Source organism: Ahaetulla prasina, chromosome 2, assembly GCF_028640845.1.
Source record: "Ahaetulla prasina isolate Xishuangbanna chromosome 2, ASM2864084v1, whole genome shotgun sequence".
Lineage (NCBI taxonomy): Eukaryota > Metazoa > Chordata > Lepidosauria > Squamata > Colubridae > Ahaetulla > Ahaetulla prasina.
The window spans coordinates 137,997,424-138,018,849 of record NC_080540.1 but is presented as its reverse complement, the minus strand read 5'-3'; the positions used below and the strand labels follow the sequence as shown (position 1 = coordinate 138,018,849).

Here is a 21,426-nt window from a genome sequence, read left to right as displayed (position 1 = left end):
TACGTGACCGTCTGATGTAGAAATTCACCGCGCCTCGAGACTAGGCGCCGTTATTCAAACCAAATTCGAGAGACCTTCCTGCCACCTACGTGGAACCCTTCGCCATCGCCTTGCTCTTCCCCGGCGACCCACGTTTTCCCGACCATTGCAATTGCAGCAGCAGCAGCAAAGGAAAGCGCCCCTCCCTCTCCGCCGCGGCCTAGTAGGCGGCGACTGCCGGCGTCACAAGGAGTTGCTATGGCAACTTCGCTCCTCCTTCCCCCCCTCCCCCTCGGCTTCAGTCCTCCGGGGGCAAGTCCAACGCTTGCTCCAGCCGTGCCGCTCTAGGCAAGGCCCCCCTCTGTGGTTTTGCATCCCGGAAGCGCCAACAGAGCAGGGAAAGGAGGAAGCGCGTGCGACGTGTGCGGTTGGAGCCGGCTTGCAGGAGAAGAGTTTGTTTTGGTGGGAGGCTGGTGCTGGAAGCGGGTCACTGACCCCGGCCGTAGCCTAGCGCTCCGTGCGGGCGTGGAGAGCCGTCCTTGCCCTCCCTCTTCCCAGGCTCCCTTCCCCGTTTCACCTGCCCGCTCTCCCTCGCGTCCCTTTTTATTCCTCGGCGATGGCTTCCTCGGCGCCTTCGGGTTCCAACTGGGGCCTGATCATGAACATCGTGAACAGCATCGTCGGGGTTAGCGTGCTGACGATGCCCTTCTGCTTCCGACAGGTCAGTCTGGATTTCGGCGCGCGGGTCCCTTCCCTGGTTGAAGTGTTAATGGCGGGGATGACATCTCACCTCCTGCGTGTCCGGGCTTCCCCTCGAGCCACCTGACCCGGTCCTGGCTCCGTCGGTCTGCGTGGCAAGGTAGACCTTTCAGGAACTGCCCTCCTTCCCGTTCCTGAGCATCTTTTGTGTTGGAAAAGTTGCTCCTGGTATATTCAGTTAGTGGATGGACCATGGGGAGCCCAGGGGAAGAGAATTAAAACTACTCTTTTTAATTTCGTGCATTAATTTTGTTGTCGGTTTAAAGATGGGGTTTGCTCTTTTCTTTGTATCTTTTCTTTTATGTACACTGAGAGCATATGCACCAAGACAAATTCCTTGTGTGTCCAATCACACTTGGCCAATAAAATTCTATTCTATTCTATTCTATTCTATTCTCTTGCCCGTTTAAAACTGGTCCTTATGGTCACCTTTTGCCCTTTCTCCCCCACTTTTATGCTAAGCTTTATGCCCTTTTATTACTTATTTATTTATTTATTTTTATTTGCCGGATTTTTAAATGAATCCCGTTCTAACCACTATCCATTCTAAAGAGCCAGTTTAGTCTAGTGGTTAAGGCACCAAGCTAGAAACCCTGAGGCAGAAAGCCAGCTGGTTGACCTTGGGTCAGCCTTTACCTCTCAGTCCTAGGAAAGAAGCAATGGCAAAACACTGCAGAAATTCTTGCCAAGAAAACTGCAGGGACAAAACCAGGCACTAAGCCAGGTACTAACTAAGTCAGAGGGACATATTTCTCCATGTGTGTCAGATGTTCTGCATATTTGCATGGTAGAGTTCTTTTTTTAAAAAAAATTTATTCAAAAAGTTTTACAAACATTTTTACCCATGCTTCCACCCTCCAATCCTCCTCCTGTCCCCTCCCTCACCCAACCCCCCCCCCCCGACTTCCCAGAGCAAAATACAGGATATGTCACCTAGCAGTCATAAACTAGAATAAGCAAACAATCCATAAACTTCCATCCTTCCCCTAGTACCTTAACTCCCCTTATCTATTCAAAAAAAAGAAAAGAAAAGAAAAGAGAACAAACTATTACAATTACATTCTATCCATTCTTAGCTTTTCAGTCCTTCTTCTCCATTCCAATATTCTTTCGTAGACAGTCTTAAGTACACTAAAGTTTCTGCTTTCTCTTTCAAGTTCATTAATTTTAGTATCCAATCTTCAACAGTATATAATATTCCATCTTCCAATATTTCAATAACGAAAGTCCAATTGTTGATATTAAAATTAAAATCAATTTACTCCCTATTATTCTTTGAAGTAATATCTTGTATAGTCCACCAGATTTATAGATCCATCATACATAATAATAAGTAATGTCTTTTTTATCCAATCCTTAATACTCCGTTTCTTATTCTATTATTATCATTACCTTATTTTTTATCCAAATGAATTTAGATTTTAACAATCTACATATAATCAGCTAGCATTACTACAATCACTCCAACATTTAGAATATAAATTCAAACAATACCATTTACATTTAATCCCACTTCTTCCCCATATATCCACACTATAAATTACCAAATAATTTATAGCCATTTTCATACATTCCTTAAGTCCATTTCTTGTTCTGTTTTTATCAAAACTCCCCCAAATCAAATAATTCAGTTGTTGACAATTCAACCATATATAAACAAATAGCATCCCTATAGTCACATCTCCAACATTTAAATTATAAATTCAAACAAGATACAAATAAATTTTACAAATTCCAAATAACTATTCTTACAAACATATATAAGTTAACAAAAGTTAATGATAATTTAACCTTTCCCATAAAGAGAAACTTTGTTCACTTGAAATTGTTGCTTCTTTACTCCTTGTTCTCTACATTTAATAACCACTTGACTCAATCTTTTCTCCTTTACATCCCCTACTTTTTCCAATGTTTCTTCTGCATCAGTTTTAATCCCAACTATTTGATGTGGACTTCCAGCCTTTAATACATTACTATAAAAATATCTTGCTTTAGATACTATATTAAGACAATATCTTCTTCCTGTATGATTTACTGTTAAACCAGCTGGAACATCCCATCTAAACCATATCTGATGATTTCTAAGCTCATCCACCAAAAAAGCAAAATCCTTTCTACTTTTAACATTTTAATAGGTATTTCTTTCAAAATTAATATCTCTTGTCCTAATATTTGGATTTTATTTTTATAAGATGCTTGTAAAATTTCATTCCTCATCCTCCTAGTTGTAAAATAAATCACAATATCTCTTGGTAATTTCTGTCTGGCAACCTTAGAATTAACATGATATATTTTTTCAATTTGAATTACAACATCTTCTGGTTGCTCTCCAGTCACCTGTGCAAAAACCACTGCAGAAATTTCTTTTAAATTCTCTTGCTTATTTTCTTTAAGTCCTCTAACACTCAGAGCAAACTCCATTGATTTAAATTGCAACACCACCAATTCATCGTCTACCTTCTCCACCTTTTTCGGAACTTCCTCTATTTTATTTTCCAAATTCAAATTAACTTGATTGATTTCTTCTACTCTTTCATCCAACTGAATCACACATTCACACAGTCATTTAAATGCTGCCAACACATCATTTCTTATATCCTCATTTTGATCTTTAATTTCCAGGATTTCCTCTTGAATCTGCTTAAATTTTTGATCTATAACCGAAAATTGTGACTCCAAGACTTCCTTTAAAAGTCCCTTTAAAAGTTTTTTCATATCTTCCTGTAACTTATGTATTTGAAATGACGAGGCTCCTCCGTCCTTAACATTAAACTTTGTATCTTTAAGATCCATTTCTCAGTTTAATTTTATACTTTGCAACAATTTCAGTAAGTCTGTAATCTTTTCAAAAAAACAAAAGAGAATATCTTATTTCACTCCTTATAAAATCTTCATGTAAGTGTAAATTCCAACAAGTTTAAACGGAACTAAGAGCGCTAGCCTTGTTAATGAGAACTTCCTTAACTTTCGCTTTCACGCCTTTTTAGATAGAAACGCCATTTTCTTATTCTTCTTAAGTACTCTTCTCAGGTACTATTTAAAAACGGAGTTAAGGTCTGATACTTACATTTATCCACCTTCCTGACATTGCTCTGTCTGCATTGCCGTTTATCAATTTAAATTATCATATTGATCGCAGAGATGGTCGCGGTGATTTGGTCTGCTGAAAAGCAGGCTTGTCCTGGATCTGGAGCTCTCGGGCTTAAACAGGGAGCTCTCACCCTCAAGCCCCTAGAATCACTCCTGGGGCTTTCCGTGAAGCTCTACCTCCGCCCGTACACTCACCTTTCCCTCTTCTCCTGAGGGAAAGGTTTCCGAGCCGTCAGACAGCTGATTTGCGTTGTCTAGACGGCTCTAACGTGATCACGGGGCTGGCAGTCTAAAAAGACCATCTCCATCACCCATGGAGCCAATCGGAAGTCTCATGGTAGAATTCTTTATTGGCCAAGTATGATTGACAAACAAGGAATTTGCCTAAGGTGTACATGCTCTCAGTGTACATAAGGAGAATAAAATATATCCATCAAGACTAAAAAGACACAACACTTAGTGATAGTCAAAATTACTAATGAGCTATCAAATCATACTAGGAAACAAATAAAAACAATATAATTGAAAGATACAAGCAACATGGTTATAGTAATAAGTGGGAAGAGATAGATACTAGTAAGGAAGAGAAGAATAATAGTAATACAGTCTTAGTAAATTATTTGACAGTGTTGTGGGAATTAGTTGTTAAGCAGAGTGATGGCATTTGGGAAAAAACTGCCCTTGTGTCTAGTTGTTTTGGTGTGCAGTGCCCTATTGAGTCTTTTATGTCCAGGATGTGAGGGGTCTGTAGATATTTTCACAGCCCTCTTTTTGACTCATGCAATATACAGATCCTCAATGGAAGGCAGGTTAGTAGCAATTGTTTTTTTTCTGCAGTTCTAATTATCCATTGAAGTATATAGTATTTTGTATATTGAAACTGACATTATTGCACTTCCTTTTCTCTTGGTCAGGGATTAATTCTTTTTTTTTTTGGTGGAAAAAAATATTTTAAGCCATTTCCAAACTGCTTACTGTGTTATCTTGCATTAATGATTATTATATAAAATATATAGGTTGAATATTCACCTTAGGAGCAGTAGCATGGCTCGCTTGTTACCTTGCTCAAGGTTTGTGTTTCGTCTTTTTATTCTTATTTTGTATTCTTTTTAAATCGAGTTATATTTTCTGTTCTTAGAACATCTATCCTGCATTATTGATATAAAAGAGGATAGCATGTAAAAGTAAGGGTTCTCTTGCTACATGAATTCCAAGATTTGTTAATTCTTTAATGCTCTCTTATATTTTCCGGTCATGTTTGTTATAACCTGGTGCTTCTGTTCATCTGTGTGACTTGCCTGACGGGCACAAAAAAGCTTTATGTTTTATAAATTGAAAAATGACAAAGTATTTTTGTTCATCATTAAAAGTAATCTTATATGAAAGTCATATAAATCTTGTTACTTTTTTTCTATTTTTTCTTCCCCCTCGCCATTGCCATATATTACTTTTCTGGATGTTGAGAGGCTTTTACGTTGTGGAATCCAATGTAATCAGATTTTAGAAACGTATACCCCAGGTTGTTTCATATTAAGAAATTACCTGTATGTCTAAGCTCCAGATACATTTCTTAGGAGCCAATTTGGTGTGGTGGTTAAGGCATCAGGCTAGAAACCAGGAGACTGTGAATTATAGTCCCACCTTACTCTACTTCCACTTTAGGCCCCAAACCAGCTGGGTCACTTTGTGCCAGTCACACTCTCTGTAGTCCTAGGAAGAAGGCAGTGGCAAATCCCTTCTGAAATCTTGCCAAGAAAACTGCAGGGATGTTTCCAGGAAGATGTCAGGATTGACTTAAAGGCACACACAAAAGATAAAGTTTGCATTACGTGGCTTTAGAGAACAAAGAGTCCTGGAATATGTTTTTTTCAGTAATTAAGAAAAATGTATACTCCTTTTTTCCTCAATATGGGACTATATTATACGTGCATCACATACAGCAGCATGGCTGGCTGGAAAATTCTTGGAGTTGAAGTCCACATACCTGAAAGTGGCTAAGGTTGAGAAATACTGACATACACAGAAGCGAAGTTGCCTGTCTAATGAATAAGTGACATACATATTATAGTAAATGAATATGCAGCTTCCTCTAATTGTCTTCCTTAATTCGGCACTCTCCAAATGTGTTGGAATTTAATTCTGAAATTCCCAGCCATTGCAACCATTAGATAAAATGTTGGAGATAATAGAAGCTATAGCCCAATACATTTCAAGAGTGTCATTTTATCATTGCTCCCCTAGGAGATAAACTTACAAAGGGCTCTAGTGGCTTCTATAAAAGATTTATTTAGTCCAGAATGCCACTTTCCATTGTGCTAGCCAAATGCCAATGAATAGTCTGTAAATAGGACATGAGGTCAATATCTACACCAATGCTGCATTCTTCAATTACTATTCCATAGCATGTCATCTGAAGTTCCCAATTCTGCCACATTTTTCAATGCAAGGTTTCTCAACATATTGTGCATTACATTACATATCATATAAATGAAGATAATAGGAAAACTCAGAATAGTTCACTGTATATCTGTTGATATAACTGACAAATCGCACTCAATGTATAGTCCTAAATGGAACTACATCTACATGAAGGGAAGTAAGCGGTGGGGTACCCCAAAGTTCCAGTTTATGCCTAGTATTCTTCAACATCTTCATAAATGATTTAGATGAGTGAATAGAAGGGGAAATAATCAAATTTGCAGGCGATACTAAACTGGCAGGAGTAGCCAACACCCCAGAAAATAGGCTCAAGATCCAGATGGAACTCTATAGACTTGAACACTGAGTCCTGTCTAACAAAATGAAATTTAATGTAGAAAAAAGTACGGGTTTACACTTAGGCAAGAAAAAAAAATACTTTTATAGATTAGGTGAAACCTGGCTCAATAGCAGTAACTGTGGGAAGGATCTTGGAGCCCTGGTGGACAATCACTTAAATATGAACTATGAATATGCCTCAGCAGCCAAAAAAGCCAATGTAGTCCTAGCTGCATTAACAGAGGGATAGAATCAAGATCACGTGAAGTATTAGTACCACTTTATAAAGCCTTAGTAAGACCAAACTTAGAATACTGCATCCAGTTTTGGTTACCATATTATAAAAAAAGATGTAGAGACTCTAGCAAGGTGTACAAAGGAGCAACAAAGAGGATTAAGGGGCTAGAGATTAAAACATATGAAGAATGGTTGCAGGAATTGGGTTTGTCTAATCTAGTGAAAAGAAGGACTGGTGATATAATAGCAGTATTCCAATATTTGAGGGACTACCACAAAGAAGAGGAAGTCAACCTATTTTCCGAAGTACCAGAAGGCAAGACAAGAAACAATGGATGGAAACTAACCAAGGAGAGAAGCAACCTAGAACTAAAGAGAAATTTCTTAACAGTGAGAACAATTAACCACTGGAATGGCTTGCCTTCAGAAATTGTGGGTGCTCCATCACTTTAAGAAGAGTCTAGACAGCCAGTTGTCTGTAATGGTATAGGGCAGTGGTAGTCAACCTGGTCCCTACCGCCTACTAGTGGGCATTCCAGCTTTCATGATGGGCGGTAGGGGTTTTGTCCGATATTGAAGCATTTTCCTTTTTTAAAATTTAATTGACTTTTTAAAAATTTTCATAGCATTATTTAAAAACATTTTCATTAGGTTTTCATAAAATTCCCTGTGACAGTTTACATTTCTGAAAATATACTATTTGTATCGCTCGTGCATAAGTTTAGTTCACGTTATGTAAGTGAAACTAAATGGCGCTATAGTGTGACCGCAAACAAAAGAACCTCGTCCAAGAATAGCTCATGCATCTGCCCCCGAACCGGTGGGCGGTTAGAAAATTTTACTACTAACAGAGATATAAAAGTGGGCGGTAGGTATAAAAAGGTTGACTACCCCTGGTATAAGGTCTCCTGCTTCAGCTGGGGGTTGGATTAGAAGAGTTCTGAGAGCCCTTTGTTATTCTGTAAAGATTCTGAATTATTCTGAGCTTTTTTTTTTTTTTTTTTAAATATTTTCCAATCTAGCCTAAAACCTTTGGGATTTTCTATCCAAACTCCATCAGGTCCAACCTTGCTTCACTTTTCAAAAACAGCTGGGATCAGGTAGATGCTACTTAGATAGTTAATAATTACTACAATATAGATAACTACTATCTAGTTAATAATTCCTACAAAATGTCAGCTTGTTCTGAAATGTACATTCAGGTTATTCTCTTGGCAAGATTAATGAAAGTTTGCCATTCCCTTCTTCTGGGATCTTATTTGCCTTCTCAGTCTAGTCTTAATTACTAACCAAGTCTGCTTAGTTTTTTCAGGCTCATCCAAGGTCTGGTTCATGATTTGTGTTTATTACACAAAACTGAAAAGAGAGAAAAGAAGGTCCTTGTCACATCACACATATCAGTAATGCAAGAATGTTTATGTCAGACCCCAGTAACAGTTTTGTGAATTTCAATTTAAATAAGTTATTCACGCTATCTGCAGCTTTTGCATTTTATCTCCTAACCTTACTATTTGCACCTATCAACTAATGTATGTATGTATATGATTGACCCATACTCCTCATTCTGATGTTATCATTTTCATTCAGCTTAATATTCCTTGTGTATAATGGTGGTCTATTAAAATTTCATGCCACAAATGTCTTTATTGTTTTTAGTCCTGATAATTACGTAGTCTTACAACACAGGCTTCAAGAAAGTAAGAAGCTAAACTTGTTGAGTACATTTTTTAAGCTGCTAAGAAAATAAATAAGCTGACATTGCTTCTTCTTCTTCTTCTTTTTTTTACAAAAAAATTAAAAGATTGGAAAACAATTGTTGGAAATAGTTAAAATTGTTATTATCAGAAGATTTCAACCAATCAAGATGTTAGCTGTTGGTTAGTTCCATCTTTTTCCCAACAGATGGCATTAACATGAAGCAAAGCAAAACACTTGAGTCATTTAAGTAGGTCTGGTAACAGATGGCACCATGATGTAGTTATATTTTTCACATGTAGTTCTACATCAAGGTATTTCTTGATGGAATAGATGATTAGTCAAAAATGAACATAATTCTTTGATCAAATTCATACATCAAAAAGCCTGCTCTTGTCATCTTTAACTTTGGGTTAATTTAGATATATTTGTTTGTTTGTATCCTTCCTTTATTATTTTTACAAAAGACTCAAGGCAACAAACATATCCAACACACCTTCCTCCTTCTGTTTTCCCCACAACAACAATTCTGTGAGGTGGATTGGGCTGAGAGAGAGGGACTGGCCCAGCTGGTTTTCATGGGTAAGGTAGCCCTAGAACTTAGCGTCCCCTGCTTTCTGGCCTAGTACTTTAACCACCAAACTAAACTATGATAAACTAAGATATAAGATATAATACTGCCTGGTTCCTAGCTATTTGTTGAATATGGAATATATCCTGCAAACAAGTCTTAGCTTAGACCATATTTCCTTGTAAGATACCTATCCTTTAAGCATCCATTGATTTAGAATAGAATAGAATAGAATAGAATAGAATAGAATAGAATAGAATAGAATAGAATAGAATAGAATAGAATAGAATTTTTTATTAGCCAAGTGTGATTGGACACACAAGGAATTTGTCTTGGTGCATATGCTCTCAGTGTACATAAAAGAAAAGTTACGTTCATCAAGAATCATAAGGTACAACACTTAATGATAGTCATAGGGTACAAATAAGCAATCAAGAAAACATATCAATATAAATCGGAAGGATACAAGCAACAAAGTTACAGTCATACAGTCATAAGTGGAAGGAGATGGGTGATGGGAACATGGTTATAGTAATAAGTGGGAAGAGATAAATACTAGTAAGGAAGAGAAGAATAATAGTAATACGGTCTTAGTAAATTATTTGACAAGTGTTGTAGGAATTAGTTGTTAAGCAGAGTGATGGCGTTCGGGGAAAAACTGTTCTTGTGTCTAGTTGTTCTGGTGTGCAGTGCTCTATAGCGTCGTTTTAAGGGTAGGAATTGAAGCAAATTTATGTCCGGGATTTGAGGGGCCTGTAAATATTTTCACAGCCCTCTTTTTGACTCGTGCAGTATACAGGTCCTCAATGGAAGCCAGGTTGGTAGCAATTGTTTTTTTTGCAGTTCTAATTATTCTCTGAAGTCTGTGCCTGTCTTGTTGGGTTGCAGAACCAAACCAGACAGTTTTGGAGATGCAGGTGACAGACTCAATAATTCCTCTGTCGAACTGGATCAGAAGCTCCTTGGGCAGTTTGAGCTTTCGGAGTTGGTGCAGAAAGAACATTCTTTGTTGTGCTTTTTTGATGACGTTTTTGATGTTAGTTATCCATTTTAGATCTTGCAATATGGTAGAACTTAGAAATTTGAAGGTCTGTACTGTTGATACTGTGTTGTCTAGTATTGTGAGAGGTGGAAGTATGGAAGGGTTTTATGCATTCCTTATAGGGAAATGCAATCTTGCATATAATTTCAGAGCATGCTCTTACGTTTAACAGGGCTTGTTCTGCAACTACAAATGTAAACATGAAAATTAGATAATCCCAGGAAAGTGGGGATGTTGAAAGAGTTATTGTGTAAGATAGCAGGGATGTTGGAAGGGGTTTTATACCTATTGAAGTTGTAGAAGATTTCTACGTGGCACTGCCTTGTTTGGCATCAACTCTTCTTTGTCTGTCTGTCTGCTTATAATTCTGATATTGCTGCTGCAGCAAAGAGCCCCTCATGTCTCTGTTTTAGGCCGTGGAGATCTGATAATTAAACAAGAATCCCATCCAGTGTATGGGACATTCACGGGCATAGTTGATTTTCCTGTGTTGGACTTAACAGGAGGTGGACTGCTGTTAGTAATTAAGTGCTTGCGGTTGTAAAAATGCTTACCACCAAGTGATATGTGGTTATGCACATGAACATCTGGTCACAGATGCTTTCCTAATGCATGGCAACACTTGTTACCAGCTGCTGATAATAGATGCTGTGGTCTTTGCTTGCGTGGATGGTATGGTGGAAGATCATGGTAATAGAATGCTAATTCCCTTACAACTTCTGCCCAGTAAGATTGCATGAATGTAGCCTTTCTATGAGCAGGTCCTATTTTGCTATATCTGGAAATGGCTGTGATAATCTTCATTTTGTGTGTGTGTGTGCGCTCCGGGGGTGGGGGGTGGGGGAATGTGCCAGGGAAGTTTCTTTAAGGAACATTCGGAAGACTTTGGTTGTTTCAATACTGGAGTTACTAACTGATGTCAATAAACCTTCCCTTGAAGAAAAAGGCTTTTACAGCTCTTTGGATTTAAAGGGTCCTTAGAATAGGTCATTGGTTTGTTATGCATACAGTTGCCAGAAGCTTCAAAAGCTGCAACTCCTTTGATTAAAACAGAACAAATAGCAGCTGTGATTAAAATGTAGCACCACTTGTTCCTGTCCAGTGTCATGCATTGTTTTCATAAATGTTCAGCCATTCAGGTTCTCTCCCCCTCTTTCCCCCAAACTCCTTCCACTTCCTCTGCAAATGTGTCCAGAGAGCAAACCGGCACAATGCTTTCAGGACAGGTAGCTAACAGGGTAATTTATGTTTATGCTGTAAGTGGATAGAACAGCCAGTTTTACTTGTGCAGAGGAGTTCAAACCCCTGGATCAACAGCATGCTAACTTGTTTAACATGAATCTGGTAGTAGCTAAAGACAGATCACTGTTCTGGAATAGGCCCAAAACCTGTCACAACAGCAGGGCAGGAAGGTTTTTCTCTTCCATAAATTGCTTTGGCTTCTCTTTCCAAGCAAGGAGGTATTGCAACTGAACCATTTAGTAAATAGGTGGCTGCTCTATGTCTTTGCCATAAACTCGTGTGTGAGAGAGAGAGGGGAGGGGGGAAGGAAAGGAAAGAGAAAGAAATGGAGAGGAAGGAAGGAAGGAAGGAAGGAAGAAAAAGGAAGGAAGGAAGAGCATATGTTCCATTTTGACTGGTTATTGCTCAGAAGCAAGGGAATCTCCTTTAAAGGGCCAGTGTGTGATTGCAAATAAAAACATGGCAGCGTCTAGGTGACATGGAATGGCAGTAGGAATACATAAAAGAAGAACTGTTTTTGGGGTGGAGATGATGATTATTTGTTTAGTATTTACACGATTTCCCCTTCCTATTGTAGTGTGGCATCTTTCTGGGAGCCCTGCTGCTTTTTTTCTGCTCCTGGATGACTCATCAATCCTGTATGTTCCTAGTGAAATCAGCCAATCTCAGCAAACGCAGGACCTATCCTGGACTAGGTGAGCATGCTCAACTTGACGGTGGTTTCATCCCAGTCTTTTCTTCCTGTTTCCTAATTTACAACTTCATATTAGTATGGCTGGATTATTCCCAGTATATAAAATGTGTTCCTTCCCTACCCCAGCGAATATTTCTCTTCTCCTTTATATAGCAAGCATTCTTAGCATACAGATTTAATTCTTCAGAGATGATATAGAATGCTTCAGTTCAATGGATTAAAAAGAAGGGAAGGGTCCAAAGAGAGGTTCTTCATGTCTGCTATATAGTGTTGGTCTCTGCTCAAACCCACTCACTTCCCCTGTCCAGCATGTTGTTGAGGATGTTGGGTTCTGCCAGTAGAGACCCTAGTATGCTCTTCTTGGAGTGTATGCTTATGGCAGCTTAAGGGGGAGGTTAAGGGAAACAATGTTCCAAGTTTCAAGCAGCCAAGAACACTGAAACATCTGCAAGATTCATGTGTGTGGTTTTTTGGCAAGGACCAGCGGTCCTCTTCCTCTTTAGTTCGCTGTTGTGTCTTGGCACCAGGATCACCATCTATTTTTGACCTCTCCTCTGATTCCCAAAGATTGAGGGATGGAACGGCGGAGCAGAGCAGATACGTGGCCAGGCCTTGAGGATTCAAACATTTCTGCTTGGTATGCATTCTCTTTGCTGGAAAACAGGTCACAAGCAGGGCTGGGATATTCTCTCTCGAACTTTCTTTTAGGCGGCTGCTGCAGAAGGGCGAATGCCTTTACCCATTTAAAGTTTGCTCATTGCAGAGGTGGAGTTTGTCCCTGGGGGGTGGCAGAGGTGAAAGATTCTCATGACAGGATATGCTGTTTTCTGGCCTCCCACAGCTGTAACCCCCATCATGTGTTTCCTGAGGTGCCTCTTGGGGAGTCAGAGTAGGGAATTAGCTGGTTTCTCTGCTGAAAAGAGGATTTAAAGCAGTGTGCAGTCTCCTTAGTGACTGCTGAAAGACGGCTACCCCCAGTTCCTCCGTTGCCCGAGGCTACCTCATTTAGCTGCACAGTGTAAGCATTGCAAAATATGTCCATTGGCAGCAAGGAAAAAACAACAACACCCCAAAAAGACCTGTGGCCTTGAAGGTTAAATCTTAACGGCAAAATATATGCTTAATTATAACTCTTTTCTCTTGAGGGAGAGGAAGAGGGGGATCAAATGTAGCTCTTCCTCCTTAACACCAGATGCCCATAATCATTGATTTCCCTTTCTGTGTCACAATAAGTCTTTATACGCTTCCCCTTTTGACTGAATACATTAAGTCCTGTTTACCTTGGGTTGTCTGCCAGGAATAAGAGGTTCCCTTCACTTTCTAAAACTAAGCAGCTTAGAAACACAGAAGGGTCAGTAAATGCTTCCAAACTTTCTGGCACATAAACATTGGTGCGGAAAGAAATAGCTTCCCCCCCCCCTTTTTTTTTTTTGCCTGCCTTTGCCCTGGGAGAGATGCCATCAGCCAAAGTGGGGAGAATGCCTGGGAAAAAGGCATCCTTAGCCCAAGGGAAGGCTTTACTGCTAGAGTCATCCTGATGCATCAAGGTTGAGCAACTACACACAGCAGCCTTTGTCATTGCCTTTCTTCTACACCGGTCCAGCTGCAAGCGATCCTGGCAGAACCTAAGCTGATTCTGTGGGAGGCTTTGGCAGCTTTGAAGGATGCATGAATGGTTTACAAATTAACTTAATTTAAGCTACGTCTTCCGGAAGAACATTCAAAGCTTTGGCTACAAGAGCCAAAGCAGCCAAGAAACAATAGGAATAAACAAAACACCTCTAAACATTATTTGGAAGGGGGTGGAAGGGTGAAGGAACATTTGTTATGAGTCCAACAAATCAGTAGTGTTTGTCTGTTAGAAACTAAGAACGGTGTGTTTTATATTTATTTTTAAACCATTATGGAGCTATGAAAGGATAATTTAAAATAACTTATCCTTTAACATTGCCTGTGTATTTTCTAGGCATAGATGTGGAACTAATACCCAAAGTGTCCAACCTCAATTTATCTTTGTGACTCCAAGTTCTGCAGTATATGTGAACACCAGGACGTCCTTACTCTAAAATTATGTTGGTCTATGAGCATAACAAAGATTTGATTGATACTCTAGAACAGTTCTTGCAGATATAGAAATAACCTTGTACACCATCAAAATTCTGAAGATAGAGAACACCATTTGCTTAACGATTCCTCATATACTGCCAAGTTCAAAGACAAGTCCATGTCAAGAAATGGGGCTCGCTGTGCTGCAGTTCTAGTTGTTCTTAAGGGTAGAGCAAAGCTGGAATCTAGTGTCTTGAACAAAGTTAAAAGGGTGAAGTCATTTTATTTAAACCCAGATTTGGAGCTTGCTTTAAATTTTTCTCATTTTGGCTACTTGGTTTGAATTTAAACAGACTGGTTAGTACCTCAGTGGAAAAAGATAGAGCAGTGATGGCGAACCTTTTAGACACCGAGTGCCCAAATTGCCCGCGTGCCCATGGCCAAACTGAAAGGTGCAGCCATGCCTGCTGATATGCGCACATCTACAGCAGAGACCCAAAGACCAGCTAGCCGGTGGGAGATGGGGCATCCCAACACTGGCAGCACAGCAAGAGGTAAGATCTTTTTCTTTCGTGAGCTTCTGTTTTTATTTATTTATTTATTTATTTATTTATTTATTTATTTATTTATTTATTTATTTAATCACATTTTTATACCGCCCTATCTCCCAAGGGACTTTGTCGTTTGCAGAGAAACAGAAGCTCACGAAAGAAACGCCACGGAGATCTGACCTGGGGTAATGGCACGCATGCTAGCAGAGAGGGCTCTGCGTGCCACCTCTGGCATGCATGCCATAGGTTCACCATCATGGAGATAGGGGGATTGCTTTGGGTACACTGCCTTAAAGGTGCATGAAGTAAAACAGACAGAGTATAAATATGTATAATATCTAACACATACATAGTGATACAGCTAGTCCTCAGCTTACAACCGTTCATTTAGTGATTGTTTGAAGTTATAACAGCATTGAAAAAAGTTGACCTGACTATTTTTCACACAACTGTTGTAGCATCCCCATGGTTACATGATCAGAATTTGGATGCTCGGCAACTGGCACGTCTTTATGACATTTGCAGTGTCCCGGGGGTCATGAGGTCACACTTTGCAATCTTCTAACAAGCACAGTCGATGGGGGGGTCAGATTCACTTAACAGCCATTGCTACCTTAATAACTGCAACGATTCACTCAGCAGTTGAGGCAAGGAAGTTCATAAAATGGGGCAAAACTCATTAACACCTGTCTTGCTTAGGCAATGGAAATGTTGGGCTCATTTGTGAAGACTATAATGAATATATTTTACTTTGATTGGAAGTATTTTAGATTATATGTTATAAATAGGTGTTGGGAGATTTGGAAGGTCTTTTATTTACATATTTAACTTGGGGTGGGCAGCTAACTAGCAGTTTCAGCAGTTAAAACGTTAAAACTATTATTTACCTGGAACCAATATTAACCATGACTATAGAATTCAGTATGATTGAAATTGTTAAAAAGCAATAAAGACGTATGAGGGAATAAAGTTACATTTGGGATAGAATAGATAAACATACTTAGTGTATGAGATGAAAGCTTAATATTTTCCTCCCCAGTATATCTGATAAACTTAAACTTTGGGTGTGAACTTGGTTGAAATCCATCTTCACCTAGTTATGAAGTTTCTTTGGGTACTTTGGGTCAGTCCCCCTTTTTTTAGCCTAGTATACCATATAAGATTGTTGCTCCGGAGATATAATGAGAGGGACCCTCATATATCCTAACTTGAACTTTCAGAGGAAAGGTGTGATATAAATGCAAAAAAATGTTGTGTCCACAGCTGTATAAACTAAAGGGCAGCCTCTTCCAACTTGGCACCTTTTAAGAGGGTTGGACTATAGTCCTTACAAACCACCGGTAACCAGAATGTGTTGCTATGGTTACAGTGGCTAGGAATAGTTTGAGTGGTAGCCCAATATGCAGGGGTGTCAAACTGGTGGCCCGCAGGCCAGATGCGTCATGCACAGGCCACGTCCACCCCGGCTCCACAAATGAGAAAAAGATCACGTGACAGCAGCGTAACATGGCGACTTTGACACCCAAAGGATATCATCCCTAGTGTTGGATCTTGATTGTAACCAATAGGAATAACTTGATGCCCTAGAACAGGGGCTGGAAACTATGACCCTTTTATGACTTGTGGACTTCAACTCCCAGAATTCTGAGCTGGCTAGAACATTAGTCCCCTTAGTCATTTCCAGTTTCTCACAGAAGCCTTCTATCCATCCCTTTTCCAGTTAATTTTACTCCAGAAACACTAAATTCGCTTCTGAAAGGTTGCTATTTCTCATGCTATTGCCTTGTCAGTTGGTTTTCTTCTGACACTGACACGATGCCCAATGAAAGTCCAAAATGACGATGATCTTGAGCACACACAAATGAATGAATTTGGTTTATTAACTTGTATTTACAGCTGGGTTTATTTCTAAGGATTTGGTCAAGTAGGTTCTTCCTTTTCTAATGACAAAAGCAGGCATTTATTCCTAAACATCAGTGGGAGGCTATATGGTCTGGCTTACATGTTTAAATAACTGCTCACAAGCAGCTTTTTTTTTTCCATGTGAACAATAGAATGCCAGAGAACATTCTTCTAGACAATCCCAGTGGCTACTTCCACGAAGAATAAAACCCAGATTTCTCATTTCCAGCACACCCATTTAACTCAAGTAGCTACTGTGATCTTCTGGAAAGACCTCCCATGAAGTTATACTGAGCATGCAAATTGACCACCCATGCAAGCAACAATTTCCATAATCAGATAATGTATGAACTACCTCTGAGTATGTGACTTATTCAAAACTGTTAGTATTACTCTCCAAATTTCCTAATCGCCTTTCTAAAGCTTCTCTACATTGAATATTAAACGAATGACTCTCTCTGTCGGTTTTTTTTTTCCTTTTTTGGAGAGAGACAGGGCGACAGGGAGATTTGGGCAAACTTCTTTTCCTGCCAGGATTTGGTTACTTTGGCTCTTTTTACTTTCTTCCATGAAAGCACGTGAAGATAAGATTCTCAGATCAACAAAGTTGCTAATCCCTTCTGGATTGTATGTTTAGACTTTTATAAAGCCAGAGAAAGAAAAAATCTAAAACATTTGCAATATGAGCCCCCACCCCAATAATCTGTGGAAACAAATCATTAAAATTTATCTTAAGGCTTCACTTACAAGTTTGCTCTTGGGACTAATTTTTCTCTGCCTATTCTATATTGGAGCCAGGGAAGCAAGTCTGCTTTGTACTTAAATGTATACGTCCACAAACATTTTTAAAGCAAACAAGAGCATAGGAAACTGATATGCACAAGTACTTTCCTTGGAAAGCCTGTCGTTGAGACATTTGTAGAATTGGAACAGGATAGCAGATGAAAAGTGAAAGCATAACCAAGCATCTAGGTCTGTGATGGCCAGCCAATTTGCCACCCTCTGCTAAACTGGGCTTGCATCAAAATTCTCTTTTGAAATAAATTTGAATGACTTTTCTGTCCTCCCTCCCTTTCCCCCTCAGATTTACTGAAGATGAGCCATCAAGGACATTTTCATCAATGGGCCTGCCTTTGTTGTATTCTGTTTTTTTACTTGTTTTAATTGAAAACCAGTGATTCTTTTTCAATTGAGAAATTGATTTCTAAGAAGATATTATCCTTGGCCTTTACGTTGTGAAGGGAGGTGCTTTCTCTTGCCTTCATCCTTCTTCTGTTACATTCCTGCACTAGGTTTTTTTTTTTTAAATAAAACCCAACAACACAGATTTCCCCAAGGGAATAAGTACATTCTGCAAAGTGAGGTTGAAAGCCAGCTGCCCTCTGTAAACATTTCACATGAATGTGGCATTAGTAATGGTTCCAGTTAAAAAGGTTCTCTCTCAGAATTGGAGGTGGTAATTTTCCTCTTACCCTCATAGTCAAATGGCTTTTGAAAACGCAAGCTGAGCTTTCCAGAGCAGCAGCGATTTCAAGGATGCTGATTGTTTTGTGTGGCAAGCAGCGATCAGTGTATGAAGTGAAAGAAAAAAAAAATTCTATCGGTTAAATCCCTTTGGTGTGGTGATGAATCACGGATACGGACAGGGTGGTTGAGCTTTTTGGGCACCCATCTTGGTCCTCCCCTCAGCAGCACAAAGTGATTCAACTGCAGTGGGGTAGGAAGGAATAAAATCAGGAACCCCACTGAAATTTTGCACTGCAGTAACTTTTAGCCACACAATCTCTTAAGGCTCGCATATTTTCAGTGCTGCCTTTCTTCTTTTAATGGTTACCATGTGTAAGTCCTACTTAGTGCTGTTGGGTTGGGGAGGGAGGGGGGGGGGAAGGAGGGAAGAAGAACCTTTTTTGAATCTTTCTTCCAAATTTGTTTTCATGTGGCTTCTGATTTGTGAATGGTATGTCAAGGAAGGGGAGGGGGAGCCCCAACGTGGTGGTGGGATGGAACCAAACTAGCAAACCCTGCCTTCTGAGTTGCCTCTGGTGAGTGATATTCGTTTTATACATGCCACGTTTTGAACACATGTTTGAATAACAATTGCGATAATGTGTTTTCCCCTCCTCACTTTTTCTTTCCTTCTAGCCTTCCACGCCTATGGAAAATCTGGTAAAATGCTTGTGGAAACCAGGTATTTTATTATTTTTTTGTCCCTTTTTGCTGTTCAAGATTCAAGTATTTTGAATTTTTGTTAAATGTTTAATATGCAAGTTGTTTTTACCCCTGATGTTTTGTCTATAGTTTCATGTTCTTTTTCTACTTAATCTCTCCTTTTGTGAATTTAGCATATTTATGCAGCTAGGGGTAAGCATGTTAGGGAAGACATGTAATGTATATCCCCAAGTCCAATTTTAAAAGCTCTTCCTAGGACTTTAGATTTTCTAGCCCTCAGCGCTCAATTGCCAGGAAAGCTGGGAGAGAAGCATACTTAAAGGTTCAGGCAAAACATTATAGTACAGGACTTCTGATTGGCAGAAGATATTTACGCCCAAGAATGAATTGCCTGCATTATAGATACGTCGGCCCTCCATCTTCTACATATCCAGTTAGTCATTTCAACCGTGACAACATAGTACATGTACAGTTGTTCCCTTGAAATCTTGTGGCAGTTCCCTACAATTGTTAAAGATGTTTTTAATCTTTTATTTCCACCTTTTTCTCACAAATTTGATTAAGGTTATTGGCATAAAGAGCTGTATTTTCAGCCTTCGTATTTTCATGCTGAAGAGGGTATTCCACTTGAAAAGCTCAGGATGCATAAACATCTTTGCTGCCCATCCAAGTCTATAAATCATGTTGTGAACTGGTTTTCCACATGGGGAAAACAGTTGAGTGGTCCCACTTCAGTCGGAGGAGAGAGCTGTGAATAATTCAGTAGTGTCTTTTTATCTTGTTTGTGGTTATTTCCATCTCTGTAGAACACGAATAACACTGGTCCACATTAATGGGTTTGTTGACAATAATATGGCATGTTGCTCCTGCCATCATTTGAAGACCCCCTACTTCTTCTAATGATAATTTTTCATTTGTAAAGGGAAATGTCCCTAACAGGATCTTAACATTAGTTCACGACAAGCTTGAATTTTAAAAGAGCAGCTTAGAATTTCCCCATGTATTATGCTTCTCAAAATAAGAAGAGGCATTTTACTTGGAGGGCAGTTTGATATGAATGGCGTCACAGGGTTGCTTTTTATGATTGAGATCCTCAATCTGTGATCCATCATGAGATGCCTGGTCATGTGATCCTGAATTGCTTCTTTATCACCCAGCTTTGAACTGTTTCGAGAGATGCCTAAAAATATTCTCAAGACTTCATTGCCATTACTCTCTCATGTTAGCAATTGCTATAATTGCCACTGGGGTCCTTACAGTCAGAAAAGAGAGGGGAAGTGATCCGTGCTTTTGTGACAGGGAAAGGTGCAGGAGCTCACGGAATGATGTCCTAATTAAACTGCTGTCTGACTTTCTGCAAATTGTGAGGCCTATTCCACTCTTCACTGAGCAAGTATTGGCTTCTGTCTTGGACCTTCACCCCACTCCTGATTCGGCGCTCGATGGAATTCCCTAGACTATTCTAAATACGTTTTTCACTCACATACATGCATATGCGCATGAACATCCTCCCTTGTACATACAGATGTCCTTTATTGAAAATAAATAAATGAGTAATATGTTTCTCCCAAAATAAAACTTCCATCTTATATCTGGAAAAGCATACATTGCTGTTATGCAGCAATCTCCTTGCTGACTGGGTGCTGGGTATTGTCTCTTCTATTAAAGTCTGATTCAGTGAATGCCTTGCATTTCCTTTTTGGCCCTCTCCATAGTGTCAGACTCATAGACAGACTGAAACTTTTGAATAAAACAGTTTCATTGCATAAAAACCGTTGTATATATCGTGATATCTGTAAGGGGAAGAGAGGGAGGGAGGGAGGGAGGGAGGGAGGGAGGGAGGAAAGGAAGGAAGGAAGGAAGGAAGGAAGGAAGGAAGGAAGGAAGGAAGGAAGGAAGGAAGGAAGGAAGGAAGGAAGGAAGGAAGGAAGGAAGGAAGGAAAGGTTTCCAAAGCTACTCAATTTGGTTATTACTCTGGAAGTGTATAATATAGCCCAAAGAAGTGCAAGCAGAAATAGAAAGATAAAACAAACATACATTAAAAATAGCATTACTTTGGTGGCCAGGGAAATTTTTAAAAAATGTTTCTCTGTGCCAAAGGTGCTTTTTCAAGAGGCAACTGGACTTTCTGGTTTTTCATTGAAGACGTTTTGCTTCTCATGCAAGAAGTTTCTTCAGCTCTTCTTGGATGAGAAGCGAAATGTCTTCAAAGAAAAACCAGAAAGTTCAGTTGCCACTTGAAAAAACATCTTTAGGACAACCATGTTTATCTGTACCTTTTAGACATGTTTATCTGTACCTTTTCTGTTTTATATGGATGTAACAATCTATCCCCATATCTGCAGAGAAGTGAAATAGATTTAGGCTCCCTCATTAAAATGTACCACATGAGAATGAAATTAAGAAGTGCTTCTTTCCAGGCTTACAAAGAAGAAGAGGAAGACAGGGCAGTAGATGTTATGCTGGGCCACCTAGCCTGTGCAGGAAGGCTTGGGTAGCCTGTGAGGATTCCGGAGGGTAATAATAAATATTAGGATCATAAATATATGCAAGCCCGTTTAGTCATTATTGACTGCTGGCAATATTCCACCGCCCATCTCCTTCCACTTATGACTATATGACTGTAACTTTGTTGCTTGTATCCTTACAATTTATATTGATATTGATTGTTTCCTGATTGCTTATGTGTAC

The 21,426-nt window shown here is 39.4% G+C and overlaps 1 protein-coding gene across 8 annotated transcripts in view; it reads left to right on the top strand.

Annotated features, from left to right (window-relative positions):
- Window positions 1-367: 367 nt before the first annotated feature.
- SLC38A10 (solute carrier family 38 member 10) overlaps window positions 368-21,426 on the top strand; it is a 94,982-nt gene continuing 73,923 nt past the window's right edge. For 2 of the 8 annotated variants that reach the window (XM_058166216.1, XM_058166215.1), the window contains exons 1-3: window positions 368-700; window positions 11,950-12,067; window positions 18,708-18,753. In XM_058166216.1, the coding sequence (XP_058022199.1) occupies window positions 596-700; window positions 11,950-12,067; window positions 18,708-18,753 (269 nt within the window). In that variant the 5' untranslated portion in view covers window positions 368-595. The other 6 variants (XM_058166222.1, XM_058166221.1, XM_058166217.1 and 3 more) reach the window with 5 other exon arrangements.